The 18,147-nt window shown below is 52.8% G+C and overlaps 1 protein-coding gene across 1 annotated transcript in view; it reads left to right on the plus strand.

Annotated features, from left to right (window-relative positions):
- The first annotated feature begins 9,157 nt into the window (after positions 1–9,157).
- Positions 9,158–18,147, plus strand: part of ARID3B (AT-rich interaction domain 3B) — a 37,332-nt gene continuing 28,342 nt past the window's right edge. Inside the window, exon 1 of the mRNA XM_004594703.2 lies at positions 9,158–9,792. Within this exon, the coding sequence (XP_004594760.2) occupies positions 9,259–9,792 (534 nt within the window). The 5' untranslated portion in view covers positions 9,158–9,258. The remainder of the gene's footprint in view (positions 9,793–18,147) is intronic.

Raw genomic sequence — 18,147 nt, forward strand, 5'->3', positions numbered from 1 at the left:
CAGCCTGGCGGAAGCATCTTCTCCCTAAGTGACAGGGCCGGTCAGGCTGCAGGCCAGGACACTGTTATATTCTCTGCACAACCAGACAATGGCACTCCATCACCTCTGTCCAGGGGCCGCCTGCCTCTGTGTACAAGCTTGCTGATTTACGCTTGCTCCGGGGAGACTGCTGAGGTAGCCTGGCCTGGGACAGGAAGAGACCTTCATTTTATGGTTTACTTCGTTCACGACAGTAAAAGGTACCACTGGGCAGTTTCTTGTTTTACTGGGCTAAGTAATTCTGAGAAAACCTCTGTTGGGCCAATTCAAATTGATAACGTAGTCATTATTAACTTCAATGGGAAACATTTGTTGAACGTTTTATTTTAAAGTCTTTACTTGCTGGATTTTGTTATATTTCAAAGTCAGAGTGACATACATAGAGATCTTCCGTGTGCAGGTTCACGTTTCAAATACCTACAGCATACAGAGTTGAACTGGGCCGAAGCCAGGAGCCAGGGCTCCATCTAGGCCTCCTAGGTGGGTGGCAGAGGCCTGAGCCAATGTCATGGCTCCTCCTGGTGTGCATGAGCAGGAAACTGGAATTGGAGTGGAGCTGAACTTAAACCCAGGCACCCCATGTGGGATGTGTGTGTGTCCCATGTCGCAGCTAGTGGCTGTTCCAGGCACCAACCCTAGGAAAATATTTCACATCCCAGAATAGACACTGACTCCAGCTATTTTCATGCAGAGAGACACAATTACCTCAGTAATGAATGTTGGCCTTTATAAACACAAAAACAGTTTCCCTTCCTTACTAATGACAACTTAGACTGTTCCAGAACATGCTATTTGCTCGCTTGTGCTTATGCACCATACAGTTAAGGTAGAAGTTTTGTTTTTAATTCAATGTTTGTTCGAGAAGCAGAGAGACAGTTTTCTCCACTGACTTCATTCCCAGTGCTCCATAGTAACCTGGACTGGACGAGGCCAGACCCAAGAAACAGGGACTCAGTCAAGGTCTCCCTTGTTGATCACAGGGGCCCAACCACTGAGACAATGACCTGCTGCCTCCCAGGGTGTGCAACACCAGGAGTGGGAGCTCAGGGTCGGTCCCAGGCACTCCGATCTGGGATGTGGGCATCCCAGCCAGGATCTGAATTATTGGTCAAGTGCCCATCCCAGGTCTAAATGTCTGAAAAGCACACAGAAAAAGTGACACCCAGGGCCTGATGCAGTAGCCTAGTGCCTGGGGTTCTCGCTTTGCATGTGCTGAGATCCCATATGGGTGCTGGTTCATGTCCCGGTGGCCCTGCTTCCCATCCAACTTCTTGCTTATGGCCTGGGAAGACAGTCGAGGACGGCCCAAAGTCCAGGGACCCTGCACCTGTGTGGGAGACCCAAAAGAAGCCTCTGGCTCCTGACTTTGAATCGGCTCAGTTCCAGCCGTTGTGGACATGTGGAGAGTGAACCAGCGGGTAGAGGGTCTTTCTCTCTGTCTCTCCTCCTTTCTGTAAATTGGCCTTCCCAAGGAAAATAAATCTTTAATAAATAAGTAAACTAATAATTTAAATAGATTGAAATGCATAAATATTGGATAGCACTTTTTTTAAAATTTATTTTTATTGAAAAGTCAGATTTAGTCAAGGATGGCCTAAAGCCTTGGACCCTGTACCCACTGGAGACCTGGAAGAGGCCCTGGCTTCTGGCTTTGGATTGGTGCAGCTCCAACCGTTGCACTCACTTAGGGAGTGAATCATTGGACGGAAGATATTTCTCTCTGTCTCTCCTCCTTTCTGCATATTTGACTTTGCAATAAAAATAAATCTTAAAAAAGGTAATAAAGCCAATGAGAGTCATGTAGATGATATTACCTAATTCAACAAGTTGATGTAAGAAATACAGTTTAGGGACCAGTGTGGTGGTGTTAGCAGGCTTATCCTCTGCCTGTAGTACTGACAGCATCCCATATGTGTACCTGTTCGTGTCCCAGCTGTTCTGCTTTCAATCCAGCTCCTTCAATCCAGCTCCCTACTTATGGTCTGGGAAGGCAGCGGAGGATGGCCCAAGTGCTTGAGCCCCTGCACCCATATGGGAGACCCAGAGGAAGCTCTGGGCTTCAGATCAGCTCAGTTCTGGCTGTTGCAACCATTTTGGGAATAAACCAGTGGATGGAAGACCTTCTCTATTTATCCTTCTCTCTGTAAAGTCTGCCTTTCCAATAAAAATAAGCCTTTTTAAAAAGATTTATTTATTTTTATAGGAAAGGCAGATTTACAGAAAGAAGGAGAGACATGAGAAAAAGATGTTCCATCTACTGGTTCATTGCTCAAGTGGCCGCAATGGCTGGAGCTGAGCTGATCTGAAGCCAGGATCCAAGAACTTCTTCCAGGTCTCCCACGCGGGTGCAGGATCCCAAGGCTTTGGGCCGTCCTCCACTGCTTTCCTAGACCACAAGCAGGGAACTGAAAGAGAAGTGAGGCAGTTGGGACACAAACCAGTGCACTTATGGGACCCTGATGTATGCAAGGTGAGGATTTTAGCTGCTAGGTTTCTGTTCTGGGCCCTCTGATAATAATTTTTTAAAAGTCTTTAGAAAAAATAGCTAAGGATCAAGTGTTTGACATAGCAGTTAGGACCCCCTGTTGGAACACTTGTATCCTGTATTGGAATGTCTGGGTTCAACTTCTGGCTCCTTTTCTGACTCATCTTCCTGCTCACCCTGGGAGGCAGCAGCGAGTAAGAACTCAGGAGGTTCTACTGGGGTCCCTGCCATCCATGAGATCCGGGTCTCCCACGCGGGTGTAGGGTCCCAAAGCTTTGAGCCATCCTCTACTGCTTTCCGAGGCTACAGCAGGAAAGCAAGTGGGGCCACTAGGATATGAACCGACACTCATATTTGGTCCAGGCACATGCAAGGTAAAAACTTTAGCCACTAGGCTATTGTGCTGGGCTCCTGACTCACTTTCAAGTAAAATAAAAATAAATTCTAAAATGTTTAAAAGTAAAGCACAGTTTAGAACAAAATTGTAAAAAGGAAACATAATTGATAATACTGAGAAGGAAAAAAGAAAGAAATCCTATAAAATGCTCAGCTAAAACCAAAGCAGGAAGGAAAAGAGCAAAGATGTGAACAAGTCACAGAAAACCGCAGCAAAGTGGGCGCTTTCACTGCAGGTACCAGCCGGAGGGGCCACACCAGGGACAACAGCCTCTGGACTCCAAGCGGCCCAACTCGTGGGCTTGTCCCCATGAGCCTTGCACGTGGAAAGCTCCACCAGGTTGCCAGTCATCAGCTGTGACCACTAAACACAGGTGAGGCAGAGGGATGGGTTGTACAGAGCTGGGAGGGCCTGCTGCCCGCCCAAGGATGCTGCCTCAGCCAGCCGAGTGGTGTCTGCTGATGCCAAGTGATGGCACAACAAGGGCAGCGCCCTCAGGTCAGCTTGGCATGTACTGCTGGGTGGCTTTCACAGTTCGGAGGAACGGGGGAGTCGGTCACTAGCCCCCCCACCTGGGCTGAAGGCCACAGGGAAGCCAGCTCCCAGATAGCTCAAGGCTACAGGCCAGCACCCACCTGCTGCCGCCCAAGTGGCATCAGACCTCCTCAGTACAGACCCTCTGCCCTGAGGGTACCAACAGAGAGCAGAGCAGGTTTCAACTGCAGGTCACGAGTGACTTTATTTAAAAATATAGATTGATAGATAGATGAATAAATAGGATGGAGCAACAAGAGTGCTGCCCTTACCATGTGACTGATGCTCAACATGAAGCAATGGCTCCTGTGAACAACGGAGAAGATGATCCAAGGGACCCTGCAAAGACAATGCTGGCCCTCGTCACAAGTACATGACTGCCAGGTCAGGAAACCGCAAGACCGGCAGCTGGCACTGCAGGAAGAGGAGCAGGCAGGAAGGAAATGGGCGGTGGGTGTGGGAGCTGAGGCCACTGAGCTCCTGGGCCCCCAGGAAGCAGACAGAGGCACCGCCCCTGTGGCTCTGTGCTCCTGGAGAGAGCCTTGGAGCAGGGTGTCCTGCAAACCCCACTGTCCACTAGGAGCTGCAGAGGGAGCAGGTGATTTTACAGCACTGAACTTCCTGGCTGCACCGGGGCTACGAGGTGTTTCTGCTGAGAACTGCCACCTCACTGCCCCAGGAGCCCTGGAGAAGATGCAGGGGGTGGAGCTGAGGAAGCTCAGACCTGCAGAAGAGGCAGACCTGGGGCCAGCACGTGTGTCCAAGCTGCTCCAGTTCCCTTCCAGCTCCCTGTTTGTGAAAGCAGTGGAGGACGGTCCAAAGCCTTGGGACCCTGCAGCCATGTGGGAGACCTGGAAGAAGCTCTTGGCTTTTGGCTTTAGCTCAGCTCAGCTCCAGCCATTGCAGCCACCAGTGGAGTGGAAGATCTTTCTCACTGTGTCTCTTTCTCTCTGTAAATCTGCCTTTCCTATAAAAAAAAAAAAAAAAGAGAAAAAATTTCTGCAGGCTACTTAATTGAATAGCTTTCATTGGCTTTAAAAAACAATGTAAAAAATTAGCTAATCTGTAACGATACACCCTTCAAATTTATACTACCATTATCTGCTTAACACTTATATGTTCATCTATTAACAACCACCATAGGATGTGACATTATGGGGCCTCTACACCCTTATTTTGGAATTTCAAAAAAATTGCTTTCAAATTGGCCTTCTGTTATGTGGAGTTCCATGAGCCCCTGCACTGTCATAACCAAGATTCCGAAGGACCCCCTCACCCCAAGCACTCCTTTCTGCTCTCCCTTTGATGTCATCCCTCCCTCCCTTCCTAACTCCCAGCCATCTGCTGCTTACACACCATCACTAGCTTTGCTATCCTCCAGAGAGTCGCTTGGAGCCTTCTTTCAGCGCAATGCTTCCCACTGCTGTGCTGCTCGAGCACCGGGCTGCTGTGTGTGTATCAATGCTTGGCTCCTGTTTGTTTTTGTTTTGCTGAGTACTAGCCCACTGAGACCACGGCTCTCATAGTAACCCCCAGATCACTCACCCCTACTGTTCCTGTTACTTGAGCCCAACCTTGACATCATCTAACCTGTCTACAAACTCTTGGCGGCTCCACTTCCAAAACACACTAGTTACTCAGGGTCTTCATGGCTGTCACACACCTGCCAGCACGTCTGCCCCTCTAGTGCTCCTAGAATGTTCCTGCCTGAGACCCAAATCCGATCCAGTCCCTGTGCCACACCAAACTCTCCAGCATTTTCTGTAGCATGGTCAAAGTGTTGCCATGCCCACCCAGCCTTGCACCATTAGGTTCCTGGCTGTCTCTCCCTTCACCACTCATTACTCTTCCCTCACTCTGTGTCAGTCGTGGGGCTCCCCTGGCTGTCCCTACAGCTTGTCGAGCCGCCCTGGCCATCCCGTGGCTCCCCCACTCCCATCAGGTTAACTTGTTTCGGCCTAAGGGCTCCTTATCAAACAGTCTCCCTCTGACTAACGTCTCAGACAACAGCGGCTGGACACAGCCATCCAGCCCTCACATCCCAGACATCCGGCTTTCCTGTCTCCCCAACTCCAGCACACAGTGGGAGTTCTAGGAAATGAGAAGGAAGAACATGGGCATTCCTATAAGTAGACTTCTAGATTTCAGGACTTTCTACAATTTCTGTGACTCAAAAGAGTAAAGACAACTGGTTTTGGATAGGAAGAATTAGGGATTTGCAGAGTGGGGAACAAGTTGGCCTGAAAAACGATAATGAAATTTCTGATCAAAATTGCATCTTAAGAAAAAAAAATTTAGGGGACAGCGGAGTGGCTCAACAAGGCTAATACTCTGCCTTGTAGTGCTGGAATCGCACGTGGGTACCAGTTGTGTTCCAGCTGCTCCATTTCTCATCCAGTTCCCTACCTGTGGACTTGGAAAGCAGTGGAGGATGGCCCAAAGTCTTGGGACCCTGCACCCACATGGGAGACCTGGAAGAGACTCCTGGCTCCTGGCTTGGGATCCACTCAGCTCCAGCCATTCACTTGGGGAGTGAATCAGCAATGGAAGATCTCTCTCTCTCTCTGCCTCTATCCTTCTCTCTCTAACTCTGCCTCTTCCTTTATTTGAAAGGCAGTTACAGAGGGGGAGAGACAGAGATCCTCATCTTCTAGTTCACTCCCGACATGGCCAAAGTGGCCATGGCTGAGCCAGGGTCCCACGTGGGTGGCAGGAGCTCAAGTACTCATCTCCAGCTGCTCTCCCACAACAAGAACATCCAGGAGTCCAACCAGCGCCCACAGGGGATGTTGTGGTCTGTCACAGGTCATGAATCCGTTTAAGGTTAATGCGAGCCTGTTTAGCAGGACAATCCATGGCAAAGTACAAGCGCGGGTAAGTATCCAAGGCGGGGGTTTGTGATCACTAAAAAGGGAGTGTTGGAATGGGAATGAAAGTAGTTTTTTAAAAAAGGGGGAGGGGGGATACTGTGGCTGTTACTCTGCCGCGGTGCAAGGAGGAAGTGAGGGGTGGAGGGCGTCCGCTCGTCACAGCTTGGAGGCCGATAAAGTGCAAGCAGGGGCCGCGTGGGGCGTGAACACTGAGCAGTCCAGTCACTGACTCCACGTTTCTAGGAGCCAGGTGCAGGTGCACGCGGGCATTGGGAGGTGGACGTTAGGGCCGCTGGATACCTGGCCCCAGGTCGAATGGGGGTCAGCAAAGTCAGAGCAGGGCTGGGTGCACATAGCGACCGGGTGGCCGCCCAAACCAGAGAGGGCACCCAGGGGAGCAGCGTCCACAAGGGGCGAGCCGGAGGCGGGACAAGGAGCTGAGAAGCCCAGGAAAGTGCGGGCAGGAGGGACCGGAAGACAGAAAACCCCAAGACCAGTCTATCGTTTATTAACTTTCCTCCCGACCCTCGGCCCGTTGCAGCTACAGCCTTCCTCCGCAGTCCAAACACACTAAGCCGAGAGAGATGCCGTCGCCAGCTCGGCTCTTTTCAACTGCCCGCGGAAGTGCCCACACCGGAACTCCTCTGCGCCTACTCTCTCCCATTGGCTGAAGCTGCAGCCAGCTTCCACCCTTTTCCGCCCTTAGACTCCGGGGGCGGGGCCGTTCCCAGGAGTCACTTCCGCCCCGCCCCACCCCTCCTTTCCCTTTTACGCCGCTTCCGGGCACCGGGCCCCGCCCCGCCCCGTGCGGCCCCGCCCCCGCCCGGGCCCCGCGGTGCGGCCAGCGGCGCCGCTTCCGGTGCGGGCCCCGCCCCGGCTGTGGCCCCCCGGCTGCGGAGGAGGCCGAGACGGCCGGGCGCGGCGGGCGGACGCGGGCGGCCCCTCACTCAGGTGAGGCTCCGCGGCAGGTGGAGGCGAGGCCAGTGGGACCCGGGAAGGGCGTCGGGTGCCTGTGCGAGGGCATGCAGAGAAAGGGGCGCGCCCGGGGACAGCCGGCGGCGGCGGGATGGCCGGCTCCGCGCCCCGGGAAGTTCAGGGGGCGGCGGTGGGGGGCGGCTCGGGGCGGGCAGGTGGAGCGAGCCGCGCGCTGCGGGGCCCGAGTCCCCGGAGCTGCGGGCTCTGGACTCCGGGCTGAGGGTTGCGGGGCTGCGGGGCTCCGGGGCTGCGGGCTCTGGACTCCGAGCTGCGAGCTCCAGGCAGCGGCATCCCCTGGGCTGCGGACTCCGGGGCTCCCGGCTCCGAGCGGGGCTGGGGGTGGGTGTGCGGCCGCTCCAGTCCGCCCCGCCCCGGGGATGCCGCTTGCGGGAGCTCAAGGCGGAACGAGAGCGTTGCCGAGTGTCCCGAGGGGAAGTCGGCGCGGGCAGGCGGGGCGCGAGGCTCGCTGGAACTTGAGTCTTTTCTCGGAAATACAAAAGGCACGGTCAGTGTTTTCTAAGATAAACCCGAGAGCGAGAAGTTTTTTGTTTTTTTTTTTTTTAAATCTCTACTTTTTTTTGGCCTCACTTTAACCAATGTCCCTAATCCTCCACCCCCTCTTATTTATAAAAAAATTCGCAAATGCGAAGTTTTTCTTGCTAAGGGTATGATTACTGCCTCATGAATTTTTGAAGGTGCTAAAGAGAATTTTTTTAACCACCGCTCCATCCCCCTTGACCCTGTCCCAAACGCTGGAACAATGCGAGTATCAAGTCCCAGCCTGCGCAAGGCAGCACCGGCTTTCCTGTGATAAAAGCATTGTAAGCGAGGGGTGCAGGTCTGGTGCACCCTCAAGTTTGCGGGTGCACAGTGATCCCACCCCTACACACCCTGTGTTGATTATTCAAGCTTTTGGGGGAGACCACTGCAGGGAGGCTTGCCATGGGGGAGTTGGCAGGACGACACAGTGTGGATAGCAGGAAGGGGGGGCCATTGGAGAGGAGGAAGAGGAGGGGGTGTGCTTGGAGACCGGGCTGGTAAGAATGCAGATAAACCTGCCCCCAGAAGGCTTTTGGCCTCCTGAGCCCTTTCTTTTTGGGAGCAAATCCGAAAGCAGTGTGGGAGAAATACAGTTACTTGGCTGGCTGCTGGCAGGGGGGAGTTGAAAGAAGAGGAAGAAGAATTAGCTTGTTTAGGAGGCAATATTGATATGTTTCAAATTAATTAACTTTTAGATCTCCCGAGGAATCCCCCCTCCCCCGCTTTTTTTTGAGCCAGGGTTGCAATTTGAACCTTCCAACTCCCCCTGCCCCCCATGTTTCTTTCTTTCATGTTGTTGAAATTGGATTCTTTCGTGTCCAGTTCACCCGGCTCCTGCCACCCCGCCAGCCGCCCAGCAGGCAGGCGACATGAGCTGGGCAATCCGGGGAGCTTCGAGGCAAGGGGAGCTTCATCTCGTCTTGCACCAAGTCTCTCCCCAGTCGCTTCCCAGCCGGAGGTTCCAGTGGGCCTGGCAACGGTGGGGTGTTCTCCCTTGGAGCCACCCCGTCTTTTTTTTTATCCCCGTGACTCCCGTGTTATGGAGAACCTCAGCTGTCTTCTCAGGGATAAACAGATGACTGGTTAGAGGGAGAGGGCACAGAATGCATACCTCAGCCAGATCGTGTCTGGATTTGCTCTCTTTAAAGTGCTCAGGAGCCTCCACTGCCCTGGAACTCCCTGCACAGCCCCCCACCCCCAGGCTAAACAACAGCAACAACAATGTCAGGCTTGGGACCCTGTTTGATATTCGAAACAGCAAGTCTCCTGAGGAGAGAACAGGATGCCTTTTCTACATGTTTTACATAGTTGTTTTTTTTTGTTTTGTTTTTAATTGTTGAAGGTTTTAGCCCAGTGTGCCTGCCGGGCTGTGCCCTGCTCAGAGCCATGCCTGTGTGCGGGTGAAGCTGGGAGCCAGAATGGAGCCCCTGCAGCAGCCGCCACTGCCGCCGCCACACCTGACTCCTCAGCAGATGGAGGCTCGGCCACAGCAGGGGCAGCCAACCAGAGACGCCTCAGGGCTTTATGCCCAGAAGCTAGCGGCCCAGCCGGCCCTGCTGTCTGCCCCAAGGTTGGCTGGCAGCCCTGTCCTGGCGCCCCCTGCCCGAGTTCTCCCGGCCTCAGCCGTGGCCCGAGTCTTCAACCGGAGCCATGGGAACACAGACGCTAAGGAAGACGAAGGTGGCTTGGAAGATGCCGACGGGGATGAGGACGATGCGGAGGCAGATGACCAGGAGGCCCAGGCGGCTCCCAAATATCTTCCTGTGCACAAAACAGCTCGTCAGGAGCCCAGAGTGGCCCCAGCTTCTGGCAGCATGCTTCCAGCACAGCCGGGGCTCCCTGCGCACGGACAGCAAGCCAGAGAAGATCATACCAAAGATGCTTCACGGGCTGCACCTGCCGTGGCCACTGCCGGGCAGCCGAGCTGGAATCTGGACGAGCAGCTCAAGCAGGTGCGTGCTTCTGCCAGGGGAGGTCACGTGTCCCTCCTGAAGGCTAGGGAGGGCACCGGCGCTGTGCCAGCTGGGTCTTGCTAGCCGCCTTCCAGGACTACTACCCCAAACCTGTGTGATAGCCTGGAAAGTGTTTTTCTCACTTGGCATTTGTTTTCCGTGTTCAAGCAATGGAGTGCATAGGTCATTCTTAATATACTGTTCCCAATGGAGTGAGAGAATGACAGCACCGTCCCTCTGTCTCTAAAGGAAGGATGAGCTTGCGCGAATGTTCTGAGGGCTGTCTAAAAATGAGATGTGGGGCTCTAATTATAGGCTTGTGACGTCGATAGAGCCATCCTGCCTGTATTCAGCTTCTTGGCAAAGCCAGGCTGTCTGAGGACACTGTGTTCTTTTTGCAGCCGATCAGAGCTGATAAGAGGCACGTGCAGTGTGTGTGTTCCTACAGAGAACATCTCCCCATTATCTCCTTAGAAATTGGGACAGGCCAGCCAGAGTTGTGCAGTGGGTCAAGCCACCACCACCTATAACGCCGGCATCCCAAATGGGTGCCAGTTTGTGTCCCGGCTGCTCTACTTCAGATCCAGCTCCCTGCTAAATGTTCCTGGGACATCAGTGGAGGATGGCCTAGGTCATTGGGCCCCTGCACCCATGTGGGAGACCCAGAAGAACTCCCTAGCTTTGGCCTGACTCAATCCTGGCCGTTATGGCCATCTGAGGAGTGAATCAGAAGGTGGAAGATCTCTCTGTGTAAATTTGCCTTTCAGATAAACAAATTCACCACTACCACCAATCCTCCCTCCCCCCCCAAAAAAAAAAGTGGGAAAGGGAGAAGAAACGGGTAGACCTCAAAATTCCTCTATAGGCCAGGAAAGCAGATGGAGGATTCTCTCTCACACAACTCTACCTTTCAAATAAATAATGTTTAAAAGAAGAAAACAAAAACAAGTTTGGGAACACAATGCCCAGGCCCCGCCCTGTGAGGTAAATCACTAGGCGTCTGCGGTTGGTGTTCTTACGAAAGAGTTATGTATTTATTTGAAAGTCAGGAGTTAGTAAGAAACAGAGACACAGCTCTTGCATCCATTGGTTTATTCCGCAGAGGGCTGCAGGAGCCGGAGCTTCATCCGGGTCTCCCACGCAGGTGGCCAGGATCGCCGGCATTTGGACCATTTTCTGCTGCTTTCCCAGACATTTAAGCAGGGAGCTGGATGGGCAGTGGGGCAGCTGAGATTCAAACCAGAGCTCTGATGGGATGCTGGTGCTTGCAGATAGTGGCTTAATGCGCTGTGCTACTGTGCCAGCCCCTCTGATTCCGTCTTTCGTTTGTGGCCTTGGCTCACTCAAAGAATGGGAGCGATGAGCTGGTCCGGTGACATGGGTGCTCAGGTGGGGAGTGACAGCAAGCCAGTGGCGGCTCAGCATTCTGCACGTGTAGGCCCAGGGTGCTGGGTTCAAGTCCTCAGAACTGTGGGTTCACTTGGGGCCTCTGAAAAGTCAGATGAGACAGGACTTACAGCAGTGAGAAGTGAGGTTCCCAGCCTGACATTTTTTCATCTTCCGCCCTCCCCCAAGTCTTGTCTTCTCACTTGTGAAGGAAAAAGTGATAGCTCCTTGGGCTGGCACGTGTTACAGTCAGTCCATTGCCCAGGCACGTGGCAGGTGGTGGTGGTGCTCCTGTATCCACAAGGACACGCCCTTGAAGCAGGGCCAGTCCCGGAGCTGCGCATCTCCGCATTCTGGGACAGCAGTAGAGCTGGGACCAGAGTCAGAGAATCCCAACTTCCACGACAGCAGTGCCCTGGCTGCCAGCCCTGGCCCGCCTCCCGGCTGATTGCTTCCATTTAGCAAAACATCTGTGAGCTGCCGGCCACCCCCGCTTGCCTGTGTGGTTGGCAGAGTTCCATGGCGGCCGCTGAGTCAGCCCGTAGTGGGATCCCGCCCTGACAGCGCTGGGAAAGTTCAGGCCCGAGGCGGCTGGGCTGCCCCCGCCTTGGCAGCCGGCCAGCCGCGGCGTGTGTGCGGTTGTTCCTAGAAAGTGCCGCCGCGTGCGCAGAACAAGTGCAGCTCCAGAGCCTGTCTGTCTTCAGGAAGTGCAGCAGGTGTTGAGGTCAAGCCATTAGGGCTTTGAAAAAAGAGACACTGGAGAGTTGGCGTGTGCGGGTACACACGTGTGCTCCGACCGAGGCAGGCACCAGGCTGCAGTGTGCCTCAGTGCCGGGGAGGGGTGCGGACCGGCTGCTGGCATCAGAAACCCTTCGAGTTTGTTTCATTTGAGGCTTCCTGGCTAATTATAGACTGCCTCGCAGAGCACCTGCCAAAATGTTGTACAAATGCTGAGTTGCTGGGGCCTAATCCCTGACCCAGAATTTACCTTCCCTTGGATTTGAAGATCACGAACTGGGTTAGGGGACGTTGGGTGGCAATTACTCAAAACTGGAGGTGTGCCCCTCCTTCTCGTCTGAATTTTAATTTTTCAGAATTTCTTTGTTCTGTACTCCCCTTGTCTAAATCCTATAAGAGTTTTAACAAAATGATTTGGAGCTTTTTCTTAGTAGCACTTTAGGAGGAGTTTAATATCCTTGGGGAGACTCAGTGGAAACTGTTACATGGTGAGACTAGCTTTGTTTCTTTCTTTCTTTTAAACTGTTCTAGGTCTATTCATTTCTGGAAAACAGAGTATTCTTTCTTCAGTAACAGAGACTCCTGTGGTTGCCCCAGATCTTACTGTGAATGTGTTACGGTGTCCATTTGGTTCTTTTGAACAACCCACCTTTTATAGACATCTCATTGTGCCTGGTTCCTGTTCTGAGGGGCAGGTTGGTTTTTGCCTCCAGGAACTGGTGGTTGGTGTGACTGCCACGGGGATCAGAGCCTGCATTGGGTTAGTCTGTGCCCTAAGCCTGCTGAAACCCAGTACTGGATCCCTGGCTTGGCGTGGAGAGCCAGAAATCCATGTTGGTCTTACACACACACACAGACCAGAGACAGAAAAAGCTAACTCTCTGCTTGGCCTTTAGCACAGCCAGGCACTCCACCAGGAAAGCTCAAGTAGCATCTGCAGGATTTGGGGTTGGTGTGGGGGCAGGAGGGATCTCCAGGCACCCACCCATGGAAAGAAACTGAGAAAGCTTGAGGGCACCGCAGACTGGCCTCAGTTGCTCAGTGCTTTTCTTGGGACAGGGAAAGTCAAACACAGAATTACTTCCTGGTTTCCCCTTGACTCCGCTCCTTAGGAGATTTCCGCTTCCATAGGCCTGGGTCACTGGGGTGCGGCGTCCGTTGACACCAGGGTGACGGTAAGATGGATGGTGCCGTTGAGCCCAGCTTTCTCAACCCCGGCAACTCTCGGTGGGGTGAGTAAATGATTGTAAAACAAGACAAAGACAAAGAACCGAGTGTCCGTCCCTCAGAGGAGGAGGCAGAGCCTGCCAGGGACGTTGCTGGCCTCTTAGGGGTGGTCTTCTGTCTGGGCCAGTTCTGGTTTTTTCGAGCCTGGAGCCCTTGCACGGGCCCGAGAATGATGAGTGGGTTGGTAGATGTGCAGGCCAGAGCAGGAGGTGACCTGTGCATTTTTTTGCCTGTGTGGTGTCACTGTGTGGGTCACAGGCAGCTCTGTGCAAAGCACTGGCAGCCATTGCCCATGCGGCCTTAGCCTCCTGCCTTTCCATTCCCTTTGGGCTTTCCAGGGCTTGTGTTCAGGTTTGCTTTCTAGAATGACAGAGTAACTGCACAAAAGATTTATTTATTTTTATTTGAAAGGCAAATTTACAAAGAGAAGGAGAGAGAGAAAAGATCTTCAGCCCACTGGTTTACTCCCTAAGTGGCTCTAACAGCCAGAGCTGAGCCGATCCGGAGCCAGGAGCTCCATCCAGGTCTCCCATATGGGTACAAGTTCCCAAGGTTTTGGGTCATCCTCTGCTGCTTTCCCAGGCCACAAGCATGGAAATGGAAGGAAAGTGAGGCAGCTGGGACATGAACTAGCTCCCATTAGGGATTCTAGCATTTACAGGTAGAGGATTAACCAGTTAAGCCAACATTCCAGCCCTGAATTCCTGGCATTTGTAAAGCTCACTGGTAAGCATGTGAGTTGCCAGGATAGGATGGCAACAGTTCCACACACCTGGAGCCCATGGGGCCACCCTGGCTGGCAAAGGCTGTGTGCGTCCTCCTGGAGTTCATCGGGGCAGGCTCTGTCCTCTCCACCCGTGGGCACCAGAAGACCAAGGAAGCTCGTTTGGCTTTTCCCTTGTGCTCATGAATTGCATACAGAATCCATCTTGTCTCACTGTTGGATAGGGAATGGGCCCAGGGCTCCTGGGGCTGATGGTCCCTGGGTACATGCTGAGTGACTGTGGGACATCACATTGGGGCAGGGAAGTGGTGGCAGGTGCCTCCCAGCCTGTAGCTTAGGGTGCCCACCCTGGCACCCATGATCTGTCTCAGTGTCGTCTCTAGAGGGGTGGTTCTCAGCCTTGGGGGAGCTCTCACCCAACCAGGGTCCAAGTTTCAGTTGTGGTGACTGGAGCAAGGGCAGATGGGTGGAGGACAGGGGTGCTGCTGAAGGGCCCACAGATTCCTAGGGTGTGGAGTGGGGGTCCTGCCACCATGGAGTGGCACCGCTCTAGGATGTGCTGTCGACAGACATGCCCAGGTGCGGCCCTCTGCTTGTGTCTGATCCAAGACAGTCTGCTTGGGTTTTCTTCATTTCTGCTTTTTTTTTTTTTTTAATTTGAAAGGTCGAGTTTAGAGAGAAAGAGAGCTCTTTGAGCTGCTGGTTCACTCGCCAAATAGCAGCAATGGTTAGAGCTGAGCTGATCCAGAGCAGGGAGCCAGGAGCCTCCTCCGGGTCTCCCATGAAGGAAAGGGCCCCAAGGCCCTGGGCCGTCCTCGACTGCTTTCTTAGGCCATAAGCAGGGAGCTGGATGGGAAGTGGAGCAGCCAGAACATATAGGATCCCAGCCCCACAGAATCTTAACGTACCAGACCACAGTGCTGGCCCTGCAGTTCTGTTTTTCAGTACCCATGTGCAGTTTGGTCAGCAGAGTGAGAGTTTGGATCCAGAATTTGAGATGTCTGACTTGGCTGTGGCAGTGGGTATCTCGTCTGTCCATCTGTTTCATTGTGTTGGGAGTACTCCCGTCTCCCTCTCTCCCTGCCTGCCTTTCCTAGAGAGACTGAGAACTCCCATCTGCTGGGTTGCTCTTCAAATACCCACACTGCTCAGGGGCATCAGGCAAACATAACCAGGATCTGGAAATGTCTGCTGTGTGGGTGACAGGGGCCCAAGTGCTTGTTCTGTGCTCTGCTGCTTCCCAGGCTGTGCATGAACGAGAAGCTGGGATTGAGCGAGATGCACACCCGGGCACCCCATGGTGAAGGGGTGTGGACAGTCAGCCCCTAGGTGACACGTCTGTGCCTCCAGCACTTCTTCCTACCCAGCCCTGCATCATGTCCATGGTGATGGGTGGGAGAGCTCGGTGGCCCTTTGAGCCTTGAACCCCCAAGACTAAGGCGTGCGTGCTAGATGAACTGGTTACTTGATAACATTGGATTATTGAGTCAGTGTTGTTTTGAGAGCTCAAGGATGTGGAGTTACACCTCCAGCTCTACCATGTGCTTCTGTGGTACTTGGGTTTTTTTTTTTAAGATGTATTTATATTTTTATTGGAAAGGCAGATTTATAGAGAGAAAGATTGTCTGTCTGCTGGCCCACTGTCTGAATGGCTGCAACAGCCAGAACTGAGTCAGTCCAAAGCCAGGAGTCTGGAGCTTCCTCCGGATCCCCCACACGGGCTCAGGGTCCCAAGGCTTTGGGCTGTCCGTGACTGCTTTCCCAGGCAATAGACAGGGAGCTGGATGGGAAGTGGAACAGCCGAAATATGAGTCAGCGCCTGTAAGGGATCCCATTGGTTGCAAGACGAGGATTTAGCCATTAAGCTATTGTGCTGGTCTCGGTGTTTGTGTTTTGTACCAGTGCACTTGCAAACTTTCAATTCCATTTTCCACAAATGTACAAGTTTGAACTGGATCAGAAGTGGAACAGCTGGGACTTGAACCATTGCCTAATATGGAATGCTAGTGCTGTTGGAAGCAGCTTTACCTGTGCCATCTGCCAGTCCATACCCTGGTGCCTGAAGCAGTTGGGTTCATACCAAATCCAGGAGCCAAGGGCTGCATTCAGATCTCCTGTGTGGGTGACAGGCGCCTGGGTACTTGAGCCACCATGTGCTGTCTCCTGGGGTGCATTAGCAGGAAGCTGAATCAGAAGCAGAGTAGCCAGGACTTGAACTGGCACTCCGAAATGGAATGTGAGTCTCCCAAGCAGGGGCATGACCCACTGCAGTGTGATCTCCTTCCCCAAGCTGTAGTGCTTTGGATCCCAGCCTCTCTCACCCTATGCGTGATCGCTCGTGTTCCAGGACACACGTGTTGTCCCACCATGCCCAGAGGCAACTGTAAACCTGCTACAGAGAGAGAACAAATGTGGACGTGAGAGATCGTTGTAAACTGAATGCCATTATCCAGAGCTGAGGTCAGTTTGTTGTTCGTACCTGAATGCTTGATGAAGCTATACTTCTCCCCTCCCTGCCCTTTTTTATAATTCATTTTATTTGTTTGAAAGAGTTACAGAGAAAAGAAAAAAAGAGTTACAGAGAAGGAATGAGACAGATCTTCCATGTGCTGCTTCAGTCCGCAGATGGCTGCAGTGGCTAGGGTTGAGCCCTGCTGAAGCCAGGAACTTCATCCAGGTCTCCCACATTGGTGCAGGGATCCAAACACTTGGGACATTTTCCACTGCTTTCCCAGGCCATCAGCAGGGAGCTGGACCAGAAGTGGAGCCCATATGGGGTGCAGGTGTCACAAGGTGGGGCTTGTATGTGCTGCACCACAGCGCCCTCCCCGTGGCCGTCAGTTTCAGTGTGTTGGGTAAGAAGCTTGGCATCCTCCGCTGCTGGATTGTGAGGCACAGTGATGTTTAGGTTACAGACACCGCCCGCATATTTCCCACAGCGGCCAGCCTGCCTCCTGCATTTAGCGTTGTCAGTGCTATGTATTTAGGCTGTTTTTCCTGTTTCCTTAACAGAGATTTTCATGAAGATAACGGTATGTTATCTTCTTGCGGTTGTAAGCATGCAGGAGCAATCCCCGTAGGCTTTGTCTGCCACTTGGTAACATTGGAGAGAACTGCAGGGCCTGTCTCCTGGCTGTCCACCCAGATTTCTGCCTTAGTTCCACTTCTGCTCCCTCAATGTCCCTGGATCTGTTCTGTCCTGAAGCCATTTAGATTGTATGTTTAACACGTTCTCTATAATTTTTTTTTAAGATTTATTTTATTTTTATTGCAAAGTCAGATATACAGAGAAGAGGAGAGACAGAGGAAGATTTTCCGTCCAATGATTCACTCCCCAAGTGAGCACAACGTCTGGTGCTGCGCTGATCCGAAGCCAGGAGCCAGGAGCCAGGAGCCAGGAGCTCAGGAACTTCCTCCAAAGTCTCCCACACGGGTGCAGGGTCCCAAGGCTTTGGGCCGTCCTCGACTGCTTTCCCAGGTCACAAGCAGGGAGCTGGATGGGAAGTGGGACTGCTGGGATTAGAACCGGCGCCTATATTAGATCCCGCACATTCAAGGCGAGGACTTTAGCTGCTAGGCCACGCCGCCGGGCCCTCTCTGTAATTCTTGTAACGGCTATAACTGCATGTGCTTGAGGCTGCACACGGCTGACTCCTTGGGTCTGACTTCCGTCTCTCACACGTTGTGACATGTCATGCTTTCATTGCTTGGTGGTGCTAAATCTTTCACAGTTGCAGTTGTTTGTTCTTCTGAAGATTTATTTATTTTATTATTATAGAGAGAGGGCAAGGCAGCGAGAGGAATATCTCCTGTCTGCAGGTTTACACAAATGGCCGCAGCAGCCATGGCTGGACCAGTCTGAAGCAGGGAATGGCTTCTGGGTCTCCCCCGCGTGTAGAGGAGCCCGAGCACGTGGGCCGTCCTCCGCTGCCTTTCCAGGCCAGAATCAGGGAGCTAGATGGGAAGTGGAGCAGTCAGGACTCAAACTGGCGCCCATATTGGATTCTGTTGTGATTGCTTATTTAGCTCAGGTGGTCAAATGCCTTTTGGTTTCCAAATACATGTTTTTTGATTGTCTTTTTTCCAGTATCATTACGTTGTGGTTAGAGAACTGGCCAGATGCTGGTTATCTGGCATTTGGGGTGTGCTTCCCATCATATGGCGGGAAGGAGTGGCCTCCGTCCACAAGGCGGAGTGGGGTGGTCACACTGCTGAGCTATGTCACTCAGAGCATCCTCCTCCCTAGTTCGATGCCACTTAAAATTCTAGTTTTGAGGCTG

This window comes from Ochotona princeps, chromosome 6 (assembly GCF_030435755.1).
Source record: "Ochotona princeps isolate mOchPri1 chromosome 6, mOchPri1.hap1, whole genome shotgun sequence".
Taxonomy (NCBI): Eukaryota; Metazoa; Chordata; class Mammalia; order Lagomorpha; family Ochotonidae; genus Ochotona; species Ochotona princeps.